At 38.8% G+C, this 22,397-nt stretch overlaps 1 protein-coding gene and 1 non-coding gene across 2 annotated transcripts; both read left to right on the top strand.

The window, feature by feature from the left end:
* The first annotated feature begins 15,220 nt into the window (after nucleotides 1-15,220).
* DSPP (dentin sialophosphoprotein) lies at nucleotides 15,221-21,803 on the top strand. The gene is made up of 7 exons (XM_034672295.1): nucleotides 15,221-15,271; nucleotides 16,414-16,500; nucleotides 16,843-17,838; nucleotides 18,497-19,203; nucleotides 19,247-19,371; nucleotides 19,405-21,151; nucleotides 21,506-21,803. The coding sequence occupies exons 1-7, from the start codon at nucleotides 15,221-15,223 to the stop codon at nucleotides 21,801-21,803; spliced, it is 4,011 nt and encodes a 1,336-aa protein (XP_034528186.1).
* LOC117804491 lies at nucleotides 15,521-15,628 on the top strand. The gene has a single exon (XR_004628980.1). It is a non-coding gene; the product is annotated as a U6 spliceosomal RNA (small nuclear RNA).
* Nucleotides 21,804-22,397: the final 594 nt, after the last annotated feature.

Below are 22,397 nucleotides of genomic sequence, written 5' to 3'. Positions count from 1 at the left end.
TCCTTCTTCATGAGACAAGTATTATACAAGCAAAAGGAACATGTTTTCCATATTATGATTACTTGCATCTGTAGTTATGTTATAAAAAGGTAAGGCATTATATCTTTGATAAGCTCTCTAACAGTACATGGAACTATAACATTTTTTATTACTGCAGTAGAATTTTATCTTAATTTGCTTATAATTTTGGGATCAGAAAATATTTCTGGTAGCAGCACATTCTCTTTTTATAAATGTTTCAAGTTTCAATTTAAATTTTAGTTAACATACGGTGTAATACTAGTTTCAGGAGTAGAACTTAGTGATTAATCACTTACATATAATACCCAGTGCTCATCACAACAAGTGCCCTCCTAATACCCCTTACCCATTTAGCCCATCCCCCCACCCACTTCCCCTTTAGCAACCCTTAGTTTGTTCTCTATAGTTAAGTGTCTGTTATAGTTTGCCTCCTCCTCTTTTTCTTTTCCCCTATGTTCATCCGTTTTCTTATTTTTTTTAAGACTTTATTTATTTGACAGAGAAAGAGAGAGAGAAAGAGCACAAGGAAGAGGAGTGGGGGAGGGAGAAGCAGGCTCCCCAGTGAGCAGGAAGCCTGATGCGGGCTCAATCCCAGGACCCTGGGATCATGACCTGAGCAGAAGGCAGATGCTTAACCAACTGAGCCACCTAGATGCCCCTGTTCTGTTTCTTAAATTCCACATATGACTGAACTCACATGGTATCTGTCTTTCTCTGATTGACTTATTTCACCTAGCACTTAGAAACATTAAAAAAAAGGGAATGTACTGCTACCAGAAGTATTTTCTGATCCCAAAATTATAAGCAAATTATGAAGATAAAATCTACTGCAGTAATAAAAAATATAATAGTTCCATGTACTGTTAGAGAGCTTATCATGTACTGTTAGAGAGTACTGTTAGAGAGGCTTCAGTATAGGGAACCCTCTAGTTCCATGCACGTTGAGGCAAATGGCAAGATTTCATTCTTTTTAATGGCTGAGTAATATTCACATATATATACCATAATCTTTTTATCCATTCATTTATCAATAGACATCTGGGCTCTTTACATAATTTCACTATTATTGATAATGCTGCTATAAACATCAGGGTGCATGTGCCCCTCTGAATAAGTACTTTTAGTATCCTTTGGATAAATACTTAGTAGTTCAATTGCTGGGTCATAATGTAGTTCTATTTTTATCTTTTTGAGGAACCTCCATACTGTTTTCCAGAGTGGCTGTACCAGTTTGCATTCCCACCAACAGTGTAAGAGGGTTCTCCTTTCTCTCTATCCTTGCCAACATCTGTTGTGTCCTGTGTTAATTTTAGCCTTTCTGACAGATGTGAGGTGGTATCTCATTGTAGTTCTGATTTGTATTTCCCTTATGATGAGTGATGTTGAACATCTTTCTATAGGTCTGTTGGTTACTTATATGTCTTCTTTGGAAAAATGTTTATTCACATCTTCTGCCCATTTCTTAACTGGATTATTTGCTTTTTGGGTGTTGAGTTTGATAAGTTCTTTATAGATTTTGGATGCTAACCCTTTATCAATATGTCATTTGCAAATATCTTTTCTCATTCCAGAGGTTGCCTTTTAGTTTTGTTGGTTGTTTTCTCTGCTGTGCAGAAGCTTTTTATTTTGATGAAGTTCCCATAGTTCATTTTTGCTTTTTTTCTCTTACCTCTGGAGATGTGTCTAGAAAGAATGGCTGACATTAAAGCAGTTGTTGCCTGTGTTCTCCTCTAGGATTTTGATGATTTCCTGTCTCATATTTAGCTCTTTCATCCATTTTGAATTTAATTTTGTGTATGGGGTAAGAAAGTGGTCCACTTTCATTCTTCTGCATGTTGCTGTCTGGTTTTCCCAACACCAACACTCTTTGTTGAAGAGACTTTTCTCCACTGGATAGTCTTTCTGGCAGCAGGACATCCTAACAGTCATTTGAACTGAAGATTAGGGATGATATCCAGTGTGGAAAGCCATTACAATTTCTACTGTGATTATTTTATTTTCCTCATCTGAATGTTTCTTAACTTTGGCATGGGTTGTTTAGTTATTATTATATAAGTTTATAGCAGACTTTTCACCATTTTTAATATTAAATCCACAACTGGGAACTGCAGAGAGAGTTTCCAAAGGACTTTTTTCTTCATTTAATAAATATTCACTGTTCAGAAAACTTATCATAAAATTTATACTTATGTTTCAGCATTTTGGAGTTCAAATATACTCGAAGAGCAACCACAGCAAGAATCGAAAAAAATGAATTTGGGGGCACCTGGGTGTCTCAGTTGTTAAGCATCTGCCTTTGGCTCAAGGCGTGATCCCAGGGTCCTGGGATCGAGCCCTGCATCGGGCTCCCTGCTCCACTGTCAGGGAGCCTGCTTCTTCCTCTCCCATTCCCCCTGCTTGTGTTCTCTTTCTTGCTGGCTCTCTCTCTCTCTCTGTCAAATAAATAAGTAAATAAATAAAATCTTTAAAAAAATTGAATTGATAATGCCACAGTTATGATAGTGTATTTGCCACTCACAAATTGGAACCCATAACTAACTGTAAATAGGGGCTGAACTGTTTAAAGTGTGGCAGACCTGTGAACAAAAATAAACAGAACCCAATATCTGACATAAAAAATATAAGCTCCCTGCTTACAAGGAAGATCTGTACTTGTAAGGCACAGTATTACTCAATTAATGTTATAGGAAGCCTGGCTTTTAGGCATTGGTGGACTTGCAGATATGCTAGTGTGGTCACTGGAATGAGGCACTCGCAGACTGGCTGTTGTCCAGAAGCATGGGTTTGTCACTGGCTGCCTTTGCGAAGCCTGAGCTATCATTGATTGGCTGATTTTCAGAGCATGTGTATGATCTGTTATCACTAATTAATAATGATTGCTTGTTCATGATTTGGGGCTTTGGCCAAAGAACAGTCTTTTCCTACACATGAAAAATACATTTTTTAATTCTAAGTTCCCCCTTTTGGTCTTCCGTCAGCCAAGCCTGCAGTAAAGAACCTGTACAGATCTTTATTTGTGGAAAACTGATTTTTGGCTAGTGTTGCCATTTAAGAGATTTAAGCACCAATTACTGTGGTGGAAAACTAGTACAAGCTGCCAACTTTTTGCGATTATTGAGAAGAGCTGAATAGAGGACATTTGGGTAATCCTCACAAAGTCAATACAGGAAGTTGGAAGAGTCATTAAAGTACAGGGAATGTCCTGTGTATTCACTTCTGGTAACCCGATACCAGCCACATCTCTGGCCCTGCTTTTCTGTCATCTTCCCAACACAGGTTGTGCCCCAGGGTCTCATGGGTTCTCAGAGGGTAGTGGCCCAAGGTGAGGTGAAATAGTTTGAGAAGTTCTGAGCCAGATTAAAGAGCCACCGAAAAGTCTGAATCAAAGTAGCAGCATGATTAAGTTGGCATTTTATTTTATTTTTAAGATTTTATTTATTTATTTGACAGAGAGAGAGAGACAGCCAGTGAGAGAGGGAACACAAGCAGGGGGAGTGGGAGAGGAAGAAGCAGGCTGCCAGTGGAGGAGCCTGATGTGGGGCTCGATCCCAGAACGCCGGGATCACGCCCTGAGCCGAAGGCAGACGCTTAATGACTGAGCCACCCAGGCGCCCTTAAGTTGGGATTTTAGAAAGATCATTATGTAAGATGAAAACAGAGAGAGAGACAAACCATAAGAGACTCTTAACTCTAGGAAACAAAGTAAGGGTTGCTGGAAGGGAGGTGGATGGGGAAATGGGGTAACTGGGTGACAGTCACTAAGGAGGGCACTCGATATAATGAGCACTGGATATTATATGCAACTGATGAATCGCTGGGTGCTACTCCTGAAACTAACAATTGAGTATATGTTACATAAATTAAGTTTAAATTAAAAAAATAAAGGAAAGATCATTATGAAATCTGTGTGAGAGATTTGGGAATAGGACCCAGAGACTGGGAAGCAGGCGAACCTGTTAAAAGACTTAGCACTCAGTAGGAGAGAAAGAATGAGGGCCATTAGACTTTTGTTTTTTCACCAAATATAACTAATTAACTTACAGCATTGAATAAAATAAGTGCCACAGTTTTGAGGTCTTATTTAAAAGGAATCACTGCCAATAATCCTTTGTCACTTTGCCCAAATTGTTTGGGCCGTGATAAGTAAAAGAACTCAGACTTGATAAAGAATTGTGAAATTCATAATAGCTCCCCTTATTAAGATTTATGTGTGTGTGCAGGTACTGAGCAGTTTTCTGTATATTACTTCCATAATGTCATCATGAAATAGGCAATTAATTTAGTGCAGGGGTTAAGAGCTAGGTTCAAAGGTCAGAATTCTGGGGTTCAGATCTTGGCTCCTTAACGTGTTGGTTCTGCAACAATAGGACCCAATTTCTTCTTCTTTTTTTTTAAATGTTTTTTTATTATATTATGTTAGTCACCATACAGTACATCCCTGGTTTCTGATGTAAAGTTTGATGATTCATTACTTGTGTATAACACCCAGTGTACCATGCAATATGTGCCCTCCTTACTACCCATCACCAGCCTATCCCATTCCCCCATCCCCCTCCCCACTGAAGCCCTCAGTTTGTTTCTCAGAGTCCACAGTCTCTCATGCTTTTCCCCCTTCTGATTACCCCCCCTTTCTTTATCCCTTTCTTCCCCTACCGATCTTCCTAGTTCTTATGTTCCATAGATGAGAGAAAAAACATATGATAATTGTCTTTCTCTGCTTGACTTATTTCACTTAGCATTATCTCCTCCAGTGCCATCCATGTTGCAGCAAATGTGGAGAATTCGTTCTTTCTGATAGCTGAGTAATATTCCATTGTATATATGGACCACAACTTCTTAATCCAGTCATCTGTTGAAGGGCATCTCTGCTCCTTCCAAGATTTAGCTATTGTGGACAATGCTGCTATGAACATTGGGGTGCATATGGCCCTTCTCTTCACTATGTCTGTATCTTTGGGGTAAATACCCAGTAGTGCAATGGCTGGGTCATAGGGTAGCTCAATTTTTAACTTTTTAAGGGACCTCCACACTGTTTTCCAGAGTGGCTGTACCAACTTGCATTCCCACCAACAATGTAGGAGGGATCCCCTTTCTCCACATCCTCTCCAACAATTGTTGTTTCTTGCCTTGTCTATCTTTGCCATTCTAACTGGCGTAAGGTGGTATCTCAGTGTGGTTTTGATTTGAATTTCCCTGATGGCTAATGATTTTGAACATTTTTTCATGTGTCTGTTAGCCATTTGTATGTCTTCATTGGAAAAGTGTCTGTTCATATCTTCTGCCCATTTTATGATTTGTTTATTTGTTTCTCGTGTATTGAGTTTGAGAAGTTCTTTGTAGATCTTGGATACCAGTCCTTTATCTGTGGTGTCCTTTGCAAATATATTCTCCCATTCCGTGGGCTGTCTCTTAGTTTTTTTGACTGTTTCCTTGGCTGTGCAGAAGCTCTTTATCCTGATAAAGTCCCATAAGTTCATTTTATCTTTTATTTCTCTTGCCTTTGGAGATGTGTCGTGAAAAAGGTTGCTCTGGCCGATGTCATAGAAGTTGTTGCCTATGTTCTCCTCTAGAATTTTGATGGATTCCTGTCTCACATTGAGGTCTTTCATCCATTTGGAGTTTATTTTTGTGTATGGTGTGAGAGAGTGGTCAAGTTTCATTCTTTTGCATGTAGCTGTCCAATTTTCCCAGCACCATTTATTGAAGAGACTGTCTTTTTTCCACCGGATGTTTTTTCCTGCTTTATCAAAGATTAGTTGCCCAAAGAGCCGAGGGTCCATTTCTGGGTTCTCTATTCTGTTCCATTGGTCGATGTGTCTGTTTTTGTGCCAGTACCATGCTGTCTTTGTGATCACAGCTTTGTAGTACAGCTCGAAATCCGGCATTGTGATGCCCCCAGCTTTGTTTTTCCTTTTCAACAGTTCCTTGGAGATTCGGGGCCTTTTCTGGTTCCATACAAATTTAAGGACTATTTGTTCCAGTTCTTTGAAAAATGTCCTCGGTATTTTGATCGGGATAGCATTGAAAGTGTAGATTGCTCTGGGTAGTATGGACATTTTAACTATGTTAATTCTTCCAATCCATGAGCATGGAATATTTTTCCATCTTTTTATGTCTTCCTCAATATCTTTCAAAAGTGATCTATAGTTTCTAGGATATAGGTCCTTTACGTCTCTGGTTAAGTTAATTCCAAGGTAACGTATGGTTTTTGGTGTTATTGTAAATGGGATGGATTCCCTAATTTCTCTTTCTTCAGTCTCGTTATTCGTGTATAGAAATGCAACTGATTTCTGGGCATTGATTTTGTATCCTGCCACCTTACTGAATTGTTCTATAACTTCTAATAGTTTGGGAGTGGATTCCTTTGGGTTTTCCATATAGAGTATCATGTCATCTGCAAAGAGAGACAGTTTGACTTCTTCTTTGCCGATTTGGATACCTTTGATCCCTTTTTGTCTTCTGATTGCTGTTGCAAGGACTTCTAGTACTATGTTGAATAATAGTGGCGAGAGTGGGCATCCTTGTCGTGTTCCTGATCTTAAGGGAAAGGCTTCCAGCTTTTCCCCATTGAGAATAATGCTTGCAGTAGGCTTTTCATAGATGGCTTTTATGAGATTGAGAAATGTACCCTCTATTCCTACACTCTGAAGGGTTTTAATCAGGAAAGGATGCTGTATTTTGTCAAATGCTTTTTCTGCATCAATTGAGAGGATCATATGGTTCTTGAGTCTTTTCTTGTTGATATGATGTATCACATTGATTGATTTGCGAGTGTTGAACCATGCTTGCATCCCAGGTATGAATCCCACTTGGTCATGATGGATAATCCTTTTAATGTACTGTTGGATTCTATTAGCAAGGATCTTGTTGAGGATTTTGGCATCCATATTCATTAGAGAAATCGGTCTGTAATTCTCCTTTTTGAGGGGGTCTTTGCCTGGTTTGGGGATCAAGGTAATATTAGCCTCATAGAATGAGTTTGGTAGCTTTCCTTCTGTTTCTATTTTTTGAAATAGCTTTAGGAGAATAGGTATTATTTCTTCTTTGAATGTTTGGTAGAATTCCCCAGGAAAACCGTCTGGGCCTGGAGTTTTATTATTTGGAAGGTTGTTTATCACTGACTCAATTTCTTCATAGTTAATTGGCCTATTTAAGAAATCTATTTCTTCCTGTTTCAGTCTTGGTAGTTTATAGGTTTCCAGGAAGGCCTCCATCTCTTCCAGATTGTTTAGTTTTTTGGCATATAGCTGTTGATAAAAGTTTCTAATAATCCTTGCAATTTCAATGGTGCTGGTCGTGACCTCTCCCTTTTCAGTCATAATTTTAATAATCTCAGTCCTTTCTCTTTGTTTTTGGACAAGTTTTGCCAGTGGTCTATCAATTTTATGGATTCTCTCAAAGAACCAGCTTCTAGTCCTGTTGATCTGCTCTACTGTGGTTCTGGTCTCTAATTCATTGATTTCTGCTCTAATCTTGGTCAACTCCTTCCTTGTCAGTGGGTTAGGCCTGTCCCTCTGTTGCTGTTCCAGTTTCTTGAGGTGAGAATATAGAAACTGCATTTTAGATTTTTCTATTCTTTTGAGTGAGGCTTGGATGGCTATNGAAGGAGCAGAGATGCCCTTCAACAGATGACTGGATTAAGAAGTTGTGGTCCATATATACAATGGAATATTACTCAGCTATCAGAAAGAACGAATTCTCCACATTTGCTGCAACATGGATGGCACTGGAGGAGATAATGCTAAGTGAAATAAGTCAAGCAGAGAAAGACAATTATCATATGTTTTTTCTCTCATCTATGGAACATAAGAACTAGGAAGATCGGTAGGGGAAGAAAGGGATAAAGAAAGGGGGGGTAATCAGAAGGGGGAATGGAAGCATGAGAGACTGTGGACTCTGAGAAACAAACTGAGGGCTTCAGTGGGGAGGGGGATGGGGGAATGGGATAGGCTGGTGATGGGTAGTAAGGAAGGCACATATTGCATGGTACACTGGGTGTTATACGCAACTAATGAATCACTGAACTTTACATCAGAAACCAGGGATGTACTGTATGGTGACTAACATAATATAATAAAAAATATTAAAAAAGCAAAAACAAAACAAAAAACACTAAAAACAATGTTTCCACAGCTAAAAACTATAGTTGTTTCTTAAAACTTAATATTGTATCAATTGCCAACTGCACTGGTCTGCCCACAAAGAGAACCCCTACTCAAGTGCCTTATGCTGATTTCTGAATCAGTTTCACTTAACTTAAAATACTTTGATTTGGAAGGTTCTCTCTGTGTCTATACTTCTATTGCTATCCTTGTCTTAATTTTTTTCTTGTTTTTATTTTTTTTACTTCCACTTTTTTTTTAATGTTCAATTAGCCAACATACAGTACTTGCCTTAGTTTTGACATTTGCCTCAGCTACTGTTTATGCAAATTTAAGAAAACAGGTAGGCAGATAGTTCAAAGTCATGGTTGTAGAGTAGCTACTAGGTTAAGACTTCCATTCCAAACTCCTGGGAATAGAATAACAATCCTAATTAAGGGTTTTTAGATAATTTGCTTAGTTACTAAACTGATGTAGCTCTCTGAGCCCAGATCTTAACTTTTAATTAATTGTTTGGTTTCCACAATAAACTGGGATTTATTTTTCCCTTTGGGAAGCCCTTATTAAAGCCACAGTTTTAACTTCTCAATTTACAGGATTTGAAATGTGTTAATTACTTTTTTCCCATAACAACTTCACTGAGGTATAACTGACACACAATAAACGGTATATATTTAAAGTGTACATTTTGATAAGTTCTGACATATGTATATACCTATGAAACCATCACCACAATTAAGATAATAGAAAGTATCCATCAAAATTTCCTCATGACCCTTTATAATCCCTTCCTTCCACCTTCCCCCTGGCCCATGAAGCCACTGATCTATTTTCTTTTACTATAGATTCAAGTGTATGGTACGCAGAATTTTAAGATGACCCCTAATGGCCCTAATGCCTATAAAATCCCCTCTCCTTTGAGTGTGAGGAGAATGTATAAATATGATGATAAATAATTTCCATTATTATGTCTCATTATGTGGCAAAAGGGTTTTGGCAAATATAATTAAGTTGACTAATCAGTCGGCCTTAAGGTAAAGAGGTTATTCGGATGAGGCTAACCTAGCCAAATGAGCCCTCTGTAAGCAGAGGTATTTTTGGCAACTTGTTAGGCAGCAATAGAAAACTAGTACAGACTTTGCTACATGGAAGTATGGTGCTGTCACAAGAAATTCCTAAAATGTGGGATTGGCTGTAGAATTTGCCAGTGGGTAGATGCTGGAAGACTGTTAGTAGAAATACAGGTGTTAAAAATGCTGCTGGTATGGTCTTAGAAGGAAGTGAGAAAGGCTTTAATGGAATCTGGAGGAAAGAGAATTCTTGTTACTCCCATGGAGGAAAGCTTGACAGAAAGCTTAGCAGAACTGTGTCCCTCAGTTATGTGGGAAGCAGAACTTGTAAGCAATGAACTTGAATAAACAGTTACAGAGATTTCTAAGCAAAGTGTTGAAGTTGCGGCCTGGCTTCTTGCTGCCTATGGTAAAATGCAAGAGGAGAGAAGTACATTGAGAACTGTTACACAAAAAGGAACCAGCATCCGACAATCACTGAAAATTTTTTACCTCCCCAATAGCAAAAGATGCTAAAATTAAGAGATTCACAGCCAGGAAAGCATGATCCAAGAAAAAGGCTGAGGGTGTGACGCTACAACCCTTTGCTGAAACCTCGGAAAGTTATCCAAAGATCAGAGTATTTATTCATAAGAGACTAAGAGTGTTCCTCACAGATCTTTTTTACTCAAACCAGAGGTCTTCCAAACAGTTCCAGGGCATTGTCCTTTAGCCATCTTAGCAAAAGCCAAAAGGGTTTTGTGGAAAGATCTGGGGATATGACTGAGTGAACTCTTGTGAAATCAATGGAAGCCATTAAAAAATATCAGTGGAGACGCTGACAGCTTAAAGTGGCAGAGAGAGTATGAAATGAAAAAAGGCTGCTGGGGGAAGGTTTTTAACTATGAATTTAACTTCTTTAATAAATATGGGGCTATTCAAGTTATCTATTTCTTCTTGAGTGAGCTTTGGTGTTTTCAAGGAGTCTATCCATTTATATAAGTTGTTGAATTTATTGGCAAAAGTTGTTAATAGTATTCCCTTTTTATCTTTTAATATCTATAGAATCTGTAGAATTTTCATCTCTCTCATTTTTTATATTGATAATTATGTCTTCTCTCATATTACTCTGATTAGCCTGATTAGTCTTATAAATTTTACTGAACTTCTCAAAAATCCAGCTCTTGGTTTCGTTGCTTTTCTCTAAAGTTTTTTCTATTTTGTTGATTTCAGTTCTGATTTTTATTATTTCCTTTCTTTTACTTAATTTGAATTTAATTAAAAAAATTTTGTAGTTACTTAAGGTGGAAGCCATAGTCATTGTTTGGAGAACTTTTTCTTTTCTAACACAGGCATTTAGTGCTGTTAGTTTCCCCATAAGAAGTGCTTTAGTGACATCCTGCAAATTCTGATAAATTGTTGTGTTTTCATTTTTATTTAATCTAATATATTTTGAATTTTTCTTTGGTTTCCTCTTTTACCCACTGGTTATTGTGAAGTATGTAATTTAGCTTCCAAATATTTGGGTTTTCCAGAGATCTTTCTGATATTAACTTCTTTTTTTTTTTTTCTGTTATTGACTTCTAATTTAATTCTTTTGTGGTCAGTAAGCATACACTGTATGACTCAAATCTTCTTAAGTTTATTGAGCTTTTTGGGGGTCCTAAGAATATGGTCTATCTTGGTAAATATTCCGCCTGCATTAGAAAATAATGTTTATTCTGCTGTAGTTGGATGAAGTATTCAATAAATGTTAGTTAGATCAAATTGGCTGATATTTCTTTTTAAATCTTGTTATCTGCAATGATTTTCTGCCTACTAGTTCTATCAATTATTGAAATATTATTAATTCAAGTTAAATGAAAAGGAAGACAGTTTTAGCTCATTAATCTCCCCTGGTGTCTCTGTGTGACAGAAGGTGTAAAGTTGCTCCTAGGAGTGACTTAGGACTCCTTAAAATTTGGTGAGGCCCATTAAGGCCCCCACATAAACATGCTGTCTAAATAAAAACAAAGTGCTTGCTATGAAAACACAGCTTCATGGCAAATTCTCTTTCCATTCCCTTCATTCCACTTCAACCTTTATTATGTTACGTTAGTCACCATACAGTACATCCTTAATTTTTGATGTAAGTGTTCCATGATTTATTATTTGCGTATAACAACCAGTGCTCCATGCAATATGTGCCCTCCTTAATACCCATCCCCGGCCTATCCCAATCCCCCACCCCCTCCGCTCTGAAGCCTTCAATTTGTTTCCCAGAGTCCATAGTCTCTTGTGGTCCTGTAATAGTTCTGGAGTTTCCACTGTTGGTAGTGGTATATTAGTGCTTTTATGGGGTTCACATCCTTTGGTATTATAATATAAAAGAAAAGATTGAAATATTCTTGAAAGTTCTGAAGAAGTACATGGAGAGACATAGATTGTCAAGTTTTTGAACATACAAATTCGACAAATGGTTTAGGAATTACCTGCATTATGGGATACATCTGGGATTCAGGACAATGGAGAGTTCAAGGCAGCAAAACTTTCTGCTAAAAATACTGTCTGGGTTTCTGTTTTATCCCTCACAGCTGACACAAATAACTGAGAGATAACTGAGAGCTAAGTCTATTGTCCTTATGCACTTTTGCACATTTAGCTATCTTACAATAACTTTTGGTATTTTGAATATCTATTTTTAAAATTTAGTTTGAATACTACTAAATTGATACATTTTTAAGCCTCACATGACTGTTTATTTAGGTCAGAGAGATTTCATGCAAGTTACTATTTATATATGCTAAAGACCCCTCAGGCAATGTCAGGCTGTTGCATGTGGACAGTTTCTTGAATTATAGCACAGAAACTTTAATACCTACCTCAGGAATGATAGGAGTCTTAAATAGGCAGTCATATTTACTAAAGAAACCTAGAGTTTTCTTAGATTGCCAACCTTAGTAAGACAAGAAATGTCAGGGTGATAGAGTTTAAGTGGCTCTTTTCAGATATGTTACACTGATTCTCTATATTTAAGATGCAAAACAGCCTTCCAGGAGCTATTTAATTAAGTGAAAGTAAGTCTAGTCCCTTTGGAACCGAATGGTTCAGTGAGCAAATACATGTCAGTATGTGAAGGAAGTGGGGGAAGTTATTATGTGCTTCATAGACATGGTGACACTTTATAACCCCATATCAGGATCCTAAACAGTGATTGGTTGAGAAAATTATCAAACTGAGTTTAAATTTCAGCAGGTACAAAATCGTCATGCAAAAGTCCAGGACAGTGAGCCACTCTCAGTCTTCAAAGCGAAAGATAAGAAATCCTGGATTTTCAAAGTCCCTTTGAAGGCTTTTAAGGTAAGATAAAACATCCTCTTTACTCAGAACCAACTGACTCCTGTAGAAATTTTAATTTCAGAGAAGAAGCTGACTTGATTTTAGGAAGTGAATAACCCTTATGATTATATTTTTTCCCTTCCCTTTTGACTTGGAAAATCAAGACTATGTGTTAAAAGATAACAAACAGAAAATTATATGGTAAAGGATGCTAATTCCATCTAGCAAAATATTGGATCACTGAAGAACAGGAATTTTTTTTTACAGCCACTATGTTAAAATATCAGTTGCTAATAGAAAAAGTATATATAAGATGAAGCAAATATTGTTAATATAAAATATAAACAATGAAATGAGTAATTAGAATATTTTGCACATAACTCACCATAACTCCATTACTGTTATTTTTATCTACAAAACCATTTTTAAGAATCTTGAACCTAATTAAAGACATTTTTTAGTCTTATCATTGCAATATAAGATGTGATGGCATTTGATTAAAAAGTAAAGAAACAATCTTTTCCTCTCAAATAGAAACAATAGTGACATTTAAACACTGACTCAGAAAATAAACATGGATTTGGGAATTTTATTCAACACATTATGGTACATTTACTTCAAAGCCTGGCTAATCCACTCAGTGATAAGCTCCATGAGGGTAGGGCTCTAATCTATTTCCAGGGCTCAGTATCTGGTCCACATTAGGTCTTCAAATGTTGAATGAATGACCGCATCCCAGTTTACATTTAATTTTTTGGTCCCTGAACAATCAACCTTCAGCCTAAAAGATCAATTTTCTTGCCAACTGACATGAGGGTTTTTAAAGCTAGATTAAAACACTTCTACTTAGGATATCTGGAGATTCTAACCTCTGTCACATACTTTTTCTGTTTCACAATATCATAACAGGTTTAGAAAATGAAAGAGGTTTCAGGCTGACAAAACTGGGGCCATTTCTATAAAAGTCTTCTGGGCTATTTACTTACCTGTGAATACAGTGGCAAGCATCACAGTGCCCTATGCAATCGTTCTGGAGTGGGTCTGAAAGAGAACCGAAGTAGTCACATTGCTGGATTGCAGTTTAGAAGTGGGAAGCACATAACTGTGACCTTCACTACAGGTACCTTTCTAGGACACCATGGTTCCTCCAAATAAGTGTAGACCAGCCTTCAGCAGAGTCTGTGTAATAATTAGGTTTGGTACTGCAAAGTACCGTATAACCCCTGCTTACTAAACCGCTGTCCTTCAACATCCATGCCCCAGAGTTCTGCATTATACTTGCCCTGAGGTCATTTCAGCTTCATTTTTAATCCACAGGATTTTTGGAGGAGGTCTAGCTATTCTTGGCTTTCTACTGGATAGCCATAAGAGTAAATCTTTTTTTTTCCCCTCAGAAATCATGTCCTCTCTTCTGTAAGGAAATGCCAATAATTCTATGACAGTTGATATTCGCTAAGATTTTATTGTTTCTATTATAAACATTAAATTCAATCAAAGCTATTTTATGACATGCATTATTATAATATATAAACTCAGTGGGAGTTCATGAAATAGAAGTAAAACTCTTTCTTCCCTTCTGTGGTAACAGTATCATTACACCAACAAATCCAATTTTCTGTAATAGCAATTTAAATTTTTGATTCACATGGACTATACAATGTCTATTCCAATGTATCAAAATATATATTATACCATTTCTGAATATGAATTCTCACATGAATAAAGGATCATGTTTTTAGAGGCTCCACATAATAATTGCTATCATTTATAAAGGGATTGCTAAATACCCAGAACAGCGCTAGGTATGCTTCTACTAATAAGTATTTATTCACCAACAATATTCATAAAACATCTCTTTCTGTGCTACGTATTGGAATATAGTGATCACCAACACATTCTCCTAGGCTTCAGGAGCTCTTAGTAGGTCAGAGGAACGTATAACTAAGGAGGTTATGTTAAAACAGTGCAATATGCTACCAGAGGTTTCAGACGATGCTGGGTGTAAAAAGGATAGAGACACCAAATGCCCTTTGACAAAGAGTCAGAGAATGCTTCTCAGAGAAGACTCTTCTGCTAAGGTAACTGGGATAATTCCAAAGTGTAGGCATTATTATCCCAGGTGGAGGAAACAAAGGCTTAGTAAAACTATTTAAATTTCTCAAGTTCACACGTCAAGGATCAGAGGTAGAACTGGAACCTAGGTCTCTAAATCCAAACTTCACCTTCCTTCCATTAGTTGAGGCTCCTCGATGCTACTAGTAATTTCTTCCCTTTACAGTGTCCTATAGCCCACTTGTGTGGATTTGGGGTGGAGATGATAAATGATTAATCTTTTAGCGATAATCTTAGAATTAGTTAATACTTGATTAAAATTATTCAGAACAAATGTTATCACCATCAAGAAGAGCAAGACCAAGTTATGGTTGTGCCCTTTGTAACTACATGGCTGTACCCCTTCATTGATATAGGCAGAAAAAGTCCAGTTAGCTCCCTCAGTGCTGAGCCTGATGATGCCCCCGGCATGTCTCTGTGAACCCTCTGGGTATGTTCTGTAACACTGCGTCTTGATAGCCTTCTTCTCATGTTGGATATATATTCCTTGCCCAGGAAAAAGTCAAATGCTAATTGACCAAAATAATACCTTACCATGGTTATCATCTTTCACTTTATAAGTAATTTTGCGCTGTCCTTTTTTCTTTAAAAACAGACTGATTAATATTCCTAAAGAAAATGAAGATAATTATATATTTTTGCATTTGGGCAGCAGCATGGGCTATTCCAGTAAGTATGTATTCCTCAGAAAATCTCACTTTGTTCTCTCTTTTAACCTAACATTAAATAATATATATTTCCTTAAGACTTTGAAGATAAGCTGTGCCTAAACATTTAGACTTGCATGAAAGACTTTACAAGATATCTTTGGGGGGGTCTCAACAAACCCAAATATTCAGTCCAATTCATGCTCCCATTCCTCTAACTGAAACTCATGTCTTGTCAGATGGATTATTACTTTTAAAATTTATTCAGATTGTGTTTGCTTTGGCAGCACATATCCTAAAATTGGAATAATATAGAGAATATTACCATGGCTCTTGCACAGGGATAACACACAAATTTGTAAAATTTGTTCAGATTAATTTACATTCAAAGCCCAAAAGTCATGGAGACTTTAGCCATCTTTGCTCATGCCTATGAATTTCATTATAGTATCAATGAAGCCTACATTTTAAAGGGAGTTTTCAAGGAATGAAAGTAGGAAAAAATAAGATTTTTTTCAGCATAGGAGAAAATTAATGTTTAAGACAATTATTTTTTTAATGCTCATTGGGGAAAATTTGGTATATACAGATAAACACCAACAAAGAAAAAATTAGGAAAATTAAACCATTTGTAATTATATTACCCTGCTACGGGTAACTTTTTGGTATATTTTCATAATACCAAACAATTTGGTATTTACGCAGTTGAGAATTTTCTCAACTATTTCAAATGTACTCCTGAAGGACAGAAGTAGCATATTACTTGTTTTGTTTCTGCACTGGCTCTGGTCACACCTGCTATTTTCTTAGGGATTTGGCCAGGATTATACTTAACGTGGGTCTTGTGCTAGTGTGGGAAGTTTGTACAGAAATACCAAAGAGCTATCTCCTCATTTTTATAAAAGACAATCCTCCTTGAGATATTTGGTCTGGTTAATATCAGTAAAATTGGTAATACCATTGTGAAAAGTATCTGTACGCCCAGTTTAAATTCTACATAAGTTGTGTAACAAGCTTGATTAGATCACACTTTGGCCTTTGCATTATATATTTTTTTCTTCATTTAGAGAAAAATGTGTGTCTGCATGTATGTGTGCATGTGTGCATGCATGGATGTACGCAAAATTAGAATGTTTTCAATTTCCAATATTTTCATTTTGGTAGGTTCCTCAAATCAAGCCACTGGAGAGACATGCTGTTGACAAATTTGCAAATTTAAATCTTCTAGAAAAAGCAAAAGTGCTAATACAGGTATAGGATATAAAATGTGTTTCTAAGCTGTTTTTAAATTCTATTTAAAAATTATTTATTTGTTTATTTATTTATTTATTTGAGAGAGAGAGAGAGATCATGAGAGAGAGAGCATGAGTGGGGGGAGGGACAAAGGGAGAAGCAAACTCTTCCCTGAGCAGGGAGCCTGACACGGGGCTCCATCCCAGGACACTTAACTGACTGTGGAACATGCTCAACTGACTGTGCCACCCAGATGCCCCTAAATTCTATTAACTTCCAGAAAACTGATGCTTATCTTTTCAATTTGTTTTACTTCAAGACGGTATCTACAAATTATTTTGAATTGCTTCTGTTTTCCAGGATGAGTTAAATGCCAATGATACCACCAAAGAAAGTGGTGTCCCCCATGAAAATGAAAGAGGAAGGCAACAATATACCAAAGATGGTTACAAAGAAGAAAGAAATGGCTCTGAGTGGGTAGAAGTAGGAAGGAAAAGTTCTTCTACACATGCCATGTTAGTAAATGATGAGGGGAATAGTGAGGATCAAAATGGGGTCACAGGAAAACCAGAAACATATGGTTATGATGGGATACACAGAAAAGAAGGTAGCATCACAGCAAATGGCATCAGGGGACAAATAAGCATCATTGACAATGCAGGAATAGCAAATGGGAGCAATATTAATAGAAATACTGATAAGAATTTAAACAATGGAGGCGATGTTGGAGATGCAAGTCAGAGTGAGAACGCCACTGTTGTCCAAGAAGTTGACCATCAAATAGCTGAAAGCAATAACAGTACAGGCCATGAGGATGAAATAAATAGGAATTCCTGTAGAAATGAGGGTGATAGAAGTGAAATGACACCTCAGAGAGAAAGTGAGGGAAATGGGAATCAGGAGGCAGGAGTAACACCAGGGGGAAGTGGAGCTGGCAATGGAGAAGATGCTGGCCTGGATAATTCTGATGGGAGTCCTAGTGGGAATGGAGCAGATGAGGATGAAGATAAGGGCTCTGGTGACGATGAAGGTGAAGAAACAGGGGATGGAAAAGAGGGCACTGATAACAGCAAGGGCCAAGAGGGTCAGTCTCATGGAAAAGATGACAACGATAATAGCTTAGGTCAAAATTCAATTAGTAGTGAAGCTGATGACCCTGAAGACAAAGAAGATCCCCATCACATCGATGGAGACAACACCTCCAAGAGTGAGGAGGATTCTGATGGTGTTTCCAAAGACAAAGGTAGCCCAATAGTAGAGGCCATACAAAAGCCCAATTACAGAGAAAACAAAGCTGTGGAAAAGAAAATCACTGATGAATCAGAGCCAGGTGCCACTGGGAAGAGCCAAAATAAGGTTAGTTTGTGAAGCTGCTTTCTTTCAATGGCAGTTTAAATTCTCCCCCTCCATTCACTGATGGTAATACAAAAATAAATCATAATAAGCATTCATCTATTTTTGCACCTACACTACCTGAATATTTCATGGGAAGTTAGAGTCCTTATTAGATTCTGATACAGAACAATTTTTTAAAAAGATTCTATTTATAAGTGGGGGGCGGGGGGAGAGACAGGGAGAGGGAGAAGCAGACTCTTCGCTGAGCATGGAGCCTGATGTGGGGCTCGATCCCAGGACCCTGAGATCATGACCTGAGCTGAAGGTAGACACTTAACTGACTAAGCCACCCAGGTGCCCACAGAAAAATTAAAAAAAAACAGACATCTCTGAAAATTTGGTTACAATTCTGTAACTCTAATCGTAATAACTGACGCACCATGTAACTGTTCACACAAGCTCCTACTGAGTAAAAATGTGAATGGGTTGTTATATAATCTAAACACCAGAGTTCTTTCAAGTGAATAAAGCATATTTTTTACAAACAGAAGTTTATGAAGTACTGGAAGCTGAACTTCTGTTTCTCTGGTCACATGTCCCAGTCTGTCTTTCTCAGACGAATGCAATTTTGCAGCATACCATCCACTAACTAATTGTTCTTTTCTCCACCTTTCTACAGGGAATAGAAATGGAAGGTCCCAGTAGTGGCAACAGAAACAATATTACCAAAGAAGCTGGGAAAGTCAGTGAAGATAAAGGGAGTAAAAGACAACAAGGAATGGTCATGGGCAAAGGAAATGTCAAGACACCAGGAGAGACTGACAACATACAAGGACCTGGTCCAAAATCAGAACCTGGAAATAAGGTTGCACACAGCAAAACAGGTAGTGATAGTAATAGTGATGGATATGACAGCTATGAATTTGATGACAAATCCATGCAAGGAGATGATCCCAACAGCAGTGATGACTCTAATGGCAATGATGATGCCGATTCTGAAGGTGACAATGACAGCAATAGCCGAGGAGATACTGGTTATAACTCTGATGAATCAAAAGATAATGGCAATGACAGTGACTCAAATGGAGGAGGTGATAATGACAGTGATAGCACATCAGATGCTAACGATAGTGACAGTAATGGCAATGGTAACAACGGGAGTGATGACAATGGCAAATCAGACAGCAGCAAAGATAAATCAGACAGTAGTGACAGCAGTGACAGCAGTGACAGTAGCAACAGTAGCGACAGCAGTGACAGCAGCGACAGCAGTGACAGCAGCGACAGTAGCGACAGCAGTGACAGTGACAGCAGCGACAGTAGTGACAGCAGTGATAGCAGTGACAGCAGCGATAGCAGTAACAGCAGTGATAGCAGTGACAGCAAGTCAGACAGCAGTGATAGCAGTGACTGACAGCAGTGACAGCAGTGACAGTAGTGACAGCAGTGATAGCAGTGACAGTAGTGATAGCAGTGACAGCAAGTCAGACAGCAGTGATAGCAGTGACAGTGACAGCAGTGACAGCAGTGACAGTAGTGACAGCAGTGATAGCAGTGACAGTAGTGATAGCAGTGACAGCAAGTCAGACAGCAGTGATAGCAGTGACAGTGACAGCAGTGACAGCAGTGACAGTAGTGACAGCAGTGATAGCAGTGACAGTAGTGATAGCAGTGACAGCAAGTCAGACAGCAGTGATAGCAGTGACAGTGACAGCAGTGACAGCAGTGACAGTAGTGACAGCAGTGATAGCAGTGACAGTAGTGATAGCAGTGACAGCAAGTCAGACAGCAGTGATAGCAGTGACAGTGACAGCAGTGACAGCAGTGACAGTAGTGACAGCAGTGATAGCAGTGACAGTAGTGATAGCAGTGACAGCAAGTCAGACAGCAGTGATAGCAGTGACAGTGACAGCAGTGACAGCAGTGACAGTAGTGACAGCAGTGATAGCAGTGACAGTAGTGATAGCAGTGACAGCAAGTCAGACAGCAGTGATAGCAGTGACAGTGACAGCAGTGACAGCAGTGACAGTAGTGACAGCAGTGATAGCAGTGACAGTAGTGATAGCAGTGACAGCAAGTCAGACAGCAGTGATAGCAGTGACAGTGACAGCAATGACAGCAGTGACAGTAGTGACAGCAGTGACAGTAGTGATAGCAGTGACAGCAAGTCAGACAGCAGTGATAGCAGTGACAGTAGTGACAGCAGTGATAGCAGTGACAGTAGTGACAGTAGCGACAGCAGTGACAGTAGTGACAGCAGTGACAGTAGTGACAGTAGCGACAGCAAGTCAGACAGCAGTGATAGCAGTGACAGTAGTGACAGCAGTGACAGTAGTGATAGCAGTGACAGCAAGTCAGACAGCAGTGATAGCAGTGACAGCAAGTCAGACAGCAGTGATAGTGACAGTAGTGACAGCAGTGATAGCAGTGACAGCAAGTCAGACAGTAGTGATAGCAGTGACAGTAGTGACAGCAAGTCAGACAGTAGTGATAGCAGTGACAGTAGTGACAGCAAGTCAGACAGTAGTGATAGCAGTGACAGTAGTGACAGCAAGTCAGACAGTAGTGATAGCAGTGACAGTAGTGACAGCAAGTCAGACAGTAGTGATAGCAGTGACAGTAGTGACAGCAAGTCAGACAGTAGTGATAGCAGTGACAGTAGTGACAGCAAGTCAGACAGTAGTGATAGCAGTGACAGTAGTGACAGCAAGTCAGACAGTAGTGATAGCAGTGACAGTAGTGACAGCAAGTCAGACAGTAGTGATAGCAGTGACAGTAGTGACAGCAAGTCAGACAGTAGTGATAGCAGTGACAGTAGTGACAGCAAGTCAGACAGTAGTGATAGCAGTGACAGTAGTGACAGCAAGTCAGACAGTAGTGATAGCAGTGACAGTAGTGACAGCAAGTCAGACAGTAGTGATAGCAGTGACAGTAGTGACAGCAAGTCAGACAGTAGTGATAGCAGTGACAGTAGTGACAGCAAGTCAGACAGTAGTGATAGCAGTGACAGTAGTGACAGCAAGTCAGACAGTAGTGATAGCAGTGACAGTAGTGACAGCAAGTCAGACAGTAGTGATAGCAGTGACAGTAGTGACAGCAAGTCAGACAGTAGTGATAGCAGTGACAGTAGTGACAGCAAGTCAGACAGTAGTGATAGCAGTGACAGTAGTGACAGCAAGTCAGACAGTAGTGATAGCAGTGACAGTAGTGACAGCAAGTCAGACAGTAGTGATAGCAGTGACAGTAGTGACAGCAAGTCAGACAGTAGTGATAGCAGTGACAGTAGTGACAGCAAGTCAGACAGTAGTGATAGCAGTGACAGTAGTGACAGCAAGTCAGACAGTAGTGATAGCAGTGACAGTAGTGACAGCAGTAACAGCAGTGATAGCAGTAGCAGTAAATCAGACAGCAGTGACAGTAAATCAGACAGTAGTGACAGCAGTGATAGCAGTGACAGTGACAGTAAATCAGATAGCAGTGATAGCAGTGACAGCAGTGACAGTAAATCAGACAGCAGCGACAGCACCAACAGCAAATCAGATAGTAGTGACAGCAGTGACAGTGACAGTAAATCAGACAGCAGTGACAGCAGCAACAGCAATACAGATAGTGACAGCAGTGATAGTGACAGCAGCGATAGTGACAGCAGCGACAGCAGCAGTAGCAGTGACAGTGACAGCAGTGACAGTGACAGCAGCGACAGCAGCGACAGCAGCGACAGTAGCGACAGCAGTGACAGTAGCGACAGCAGCGACAGCAGTGACAGCAGCGACAGCAGCAGTAGCAGTGACAGTGACAGCAGCGACAGCAGTGACAGTAGTGACAGTAGCGACAGTGACAGCAGCGACAGCAATGACAGTAGTGACAGTGCATCTGACAGTGATGAGAGTCACAGCAAGAGCAAGTCTGGTAATAGTAACAATGGAAGTGACAATGAGAGTGACAGTGAAGGCAGTGACAGTAATCATTCAACCAGTGATGATTAGAAAAGAAAAACCCACAAGATTTTTTTCTGGAAAAGTCTAGTGAATAATTGATAGGAAATGAAGATTTCCAAGGAAGGAAAGAAAAGGGGAGACATAAACAGAAGAAGCTAACGTTCGTAGAAACAATGAGAGGAATAGTCAAATTGCCAGATTTGGAACCAAGTCCCTACACCCTCAGGAGAGAATCTGAGTTGCAGGACCTTTGGTAGGTGCATATTAAAACACATTCTGAAAAGATTTTTAAAAAGTGTACATCTAAACATAAAAAGGAACAGTTAAAATATTCTTTAATACTTTACACAGAAACCTCAAGTCACGTACTATATGATAACTTTGATTTAAACACCAAGTGCTTCAGGGAATGTAGCAAGTAAACACATCTTATAAACAACCTGTGGCATTGCCTTAATCTTTCAGTAATTATACATTCTGGATAGATGGCCTGCTTACTGCTGAGTAAAAGACGCTGTTACCATGATATCCAGCTTGGCTACTGATTCATTCGCTTGTTCTAAGGAAGAAATAAACTTGGAACATGAAAAAGAAATGCAATGATTGAACCTATCTGGACCATGGGAATAATCTTTGTAATTA

The sequence above is a fragment of the Ailuropoda melanoleuca genome, chromosome 11, assembly GCF_002007445.2.
Source record: "Ailuropoda melanoleuca isolate Jingjing chromosome 11, ASM200744v2, whole genome shotgun sequence".
In the NCBI taxonomy this organism is placed as follows: Eukaryota; Metazoa; Chordata; class Mammalia; order Carnivora; family Ursidae; genus Ailuropoda; species Ailuropoda melanoleuca.
The sequence above is the reverse complement of the archived record's forward strand: the minus strand, read 5'-3'. Positions and strand labels throughout refer to the sequence as shown.

Bases quoted from the DNA above. Each gene is read 5' to 3' on its own strand.
- DSPP (XM_034672295.1), top strand. From the start codon at position 15,221: ATGAAGATAATTATATATTTTTGCATTTGGGCAGCAGCATGGGCTATT. The intron at 15,272-16,413 runs GTAAGTATGTAT...TCATTTTGGTAG, and splicing joins CAGCAGCATGGGCTATTCCA to GTTCCTCAAATCAAGCCACT. The intron at 17,839-18,496 runs GTTAGTTTGTGA...ACCTTTCTACAG, and splicing joins CTGGGAAGAGCCAAAATAAG to GGAATAGAAATGGAAGGTCC.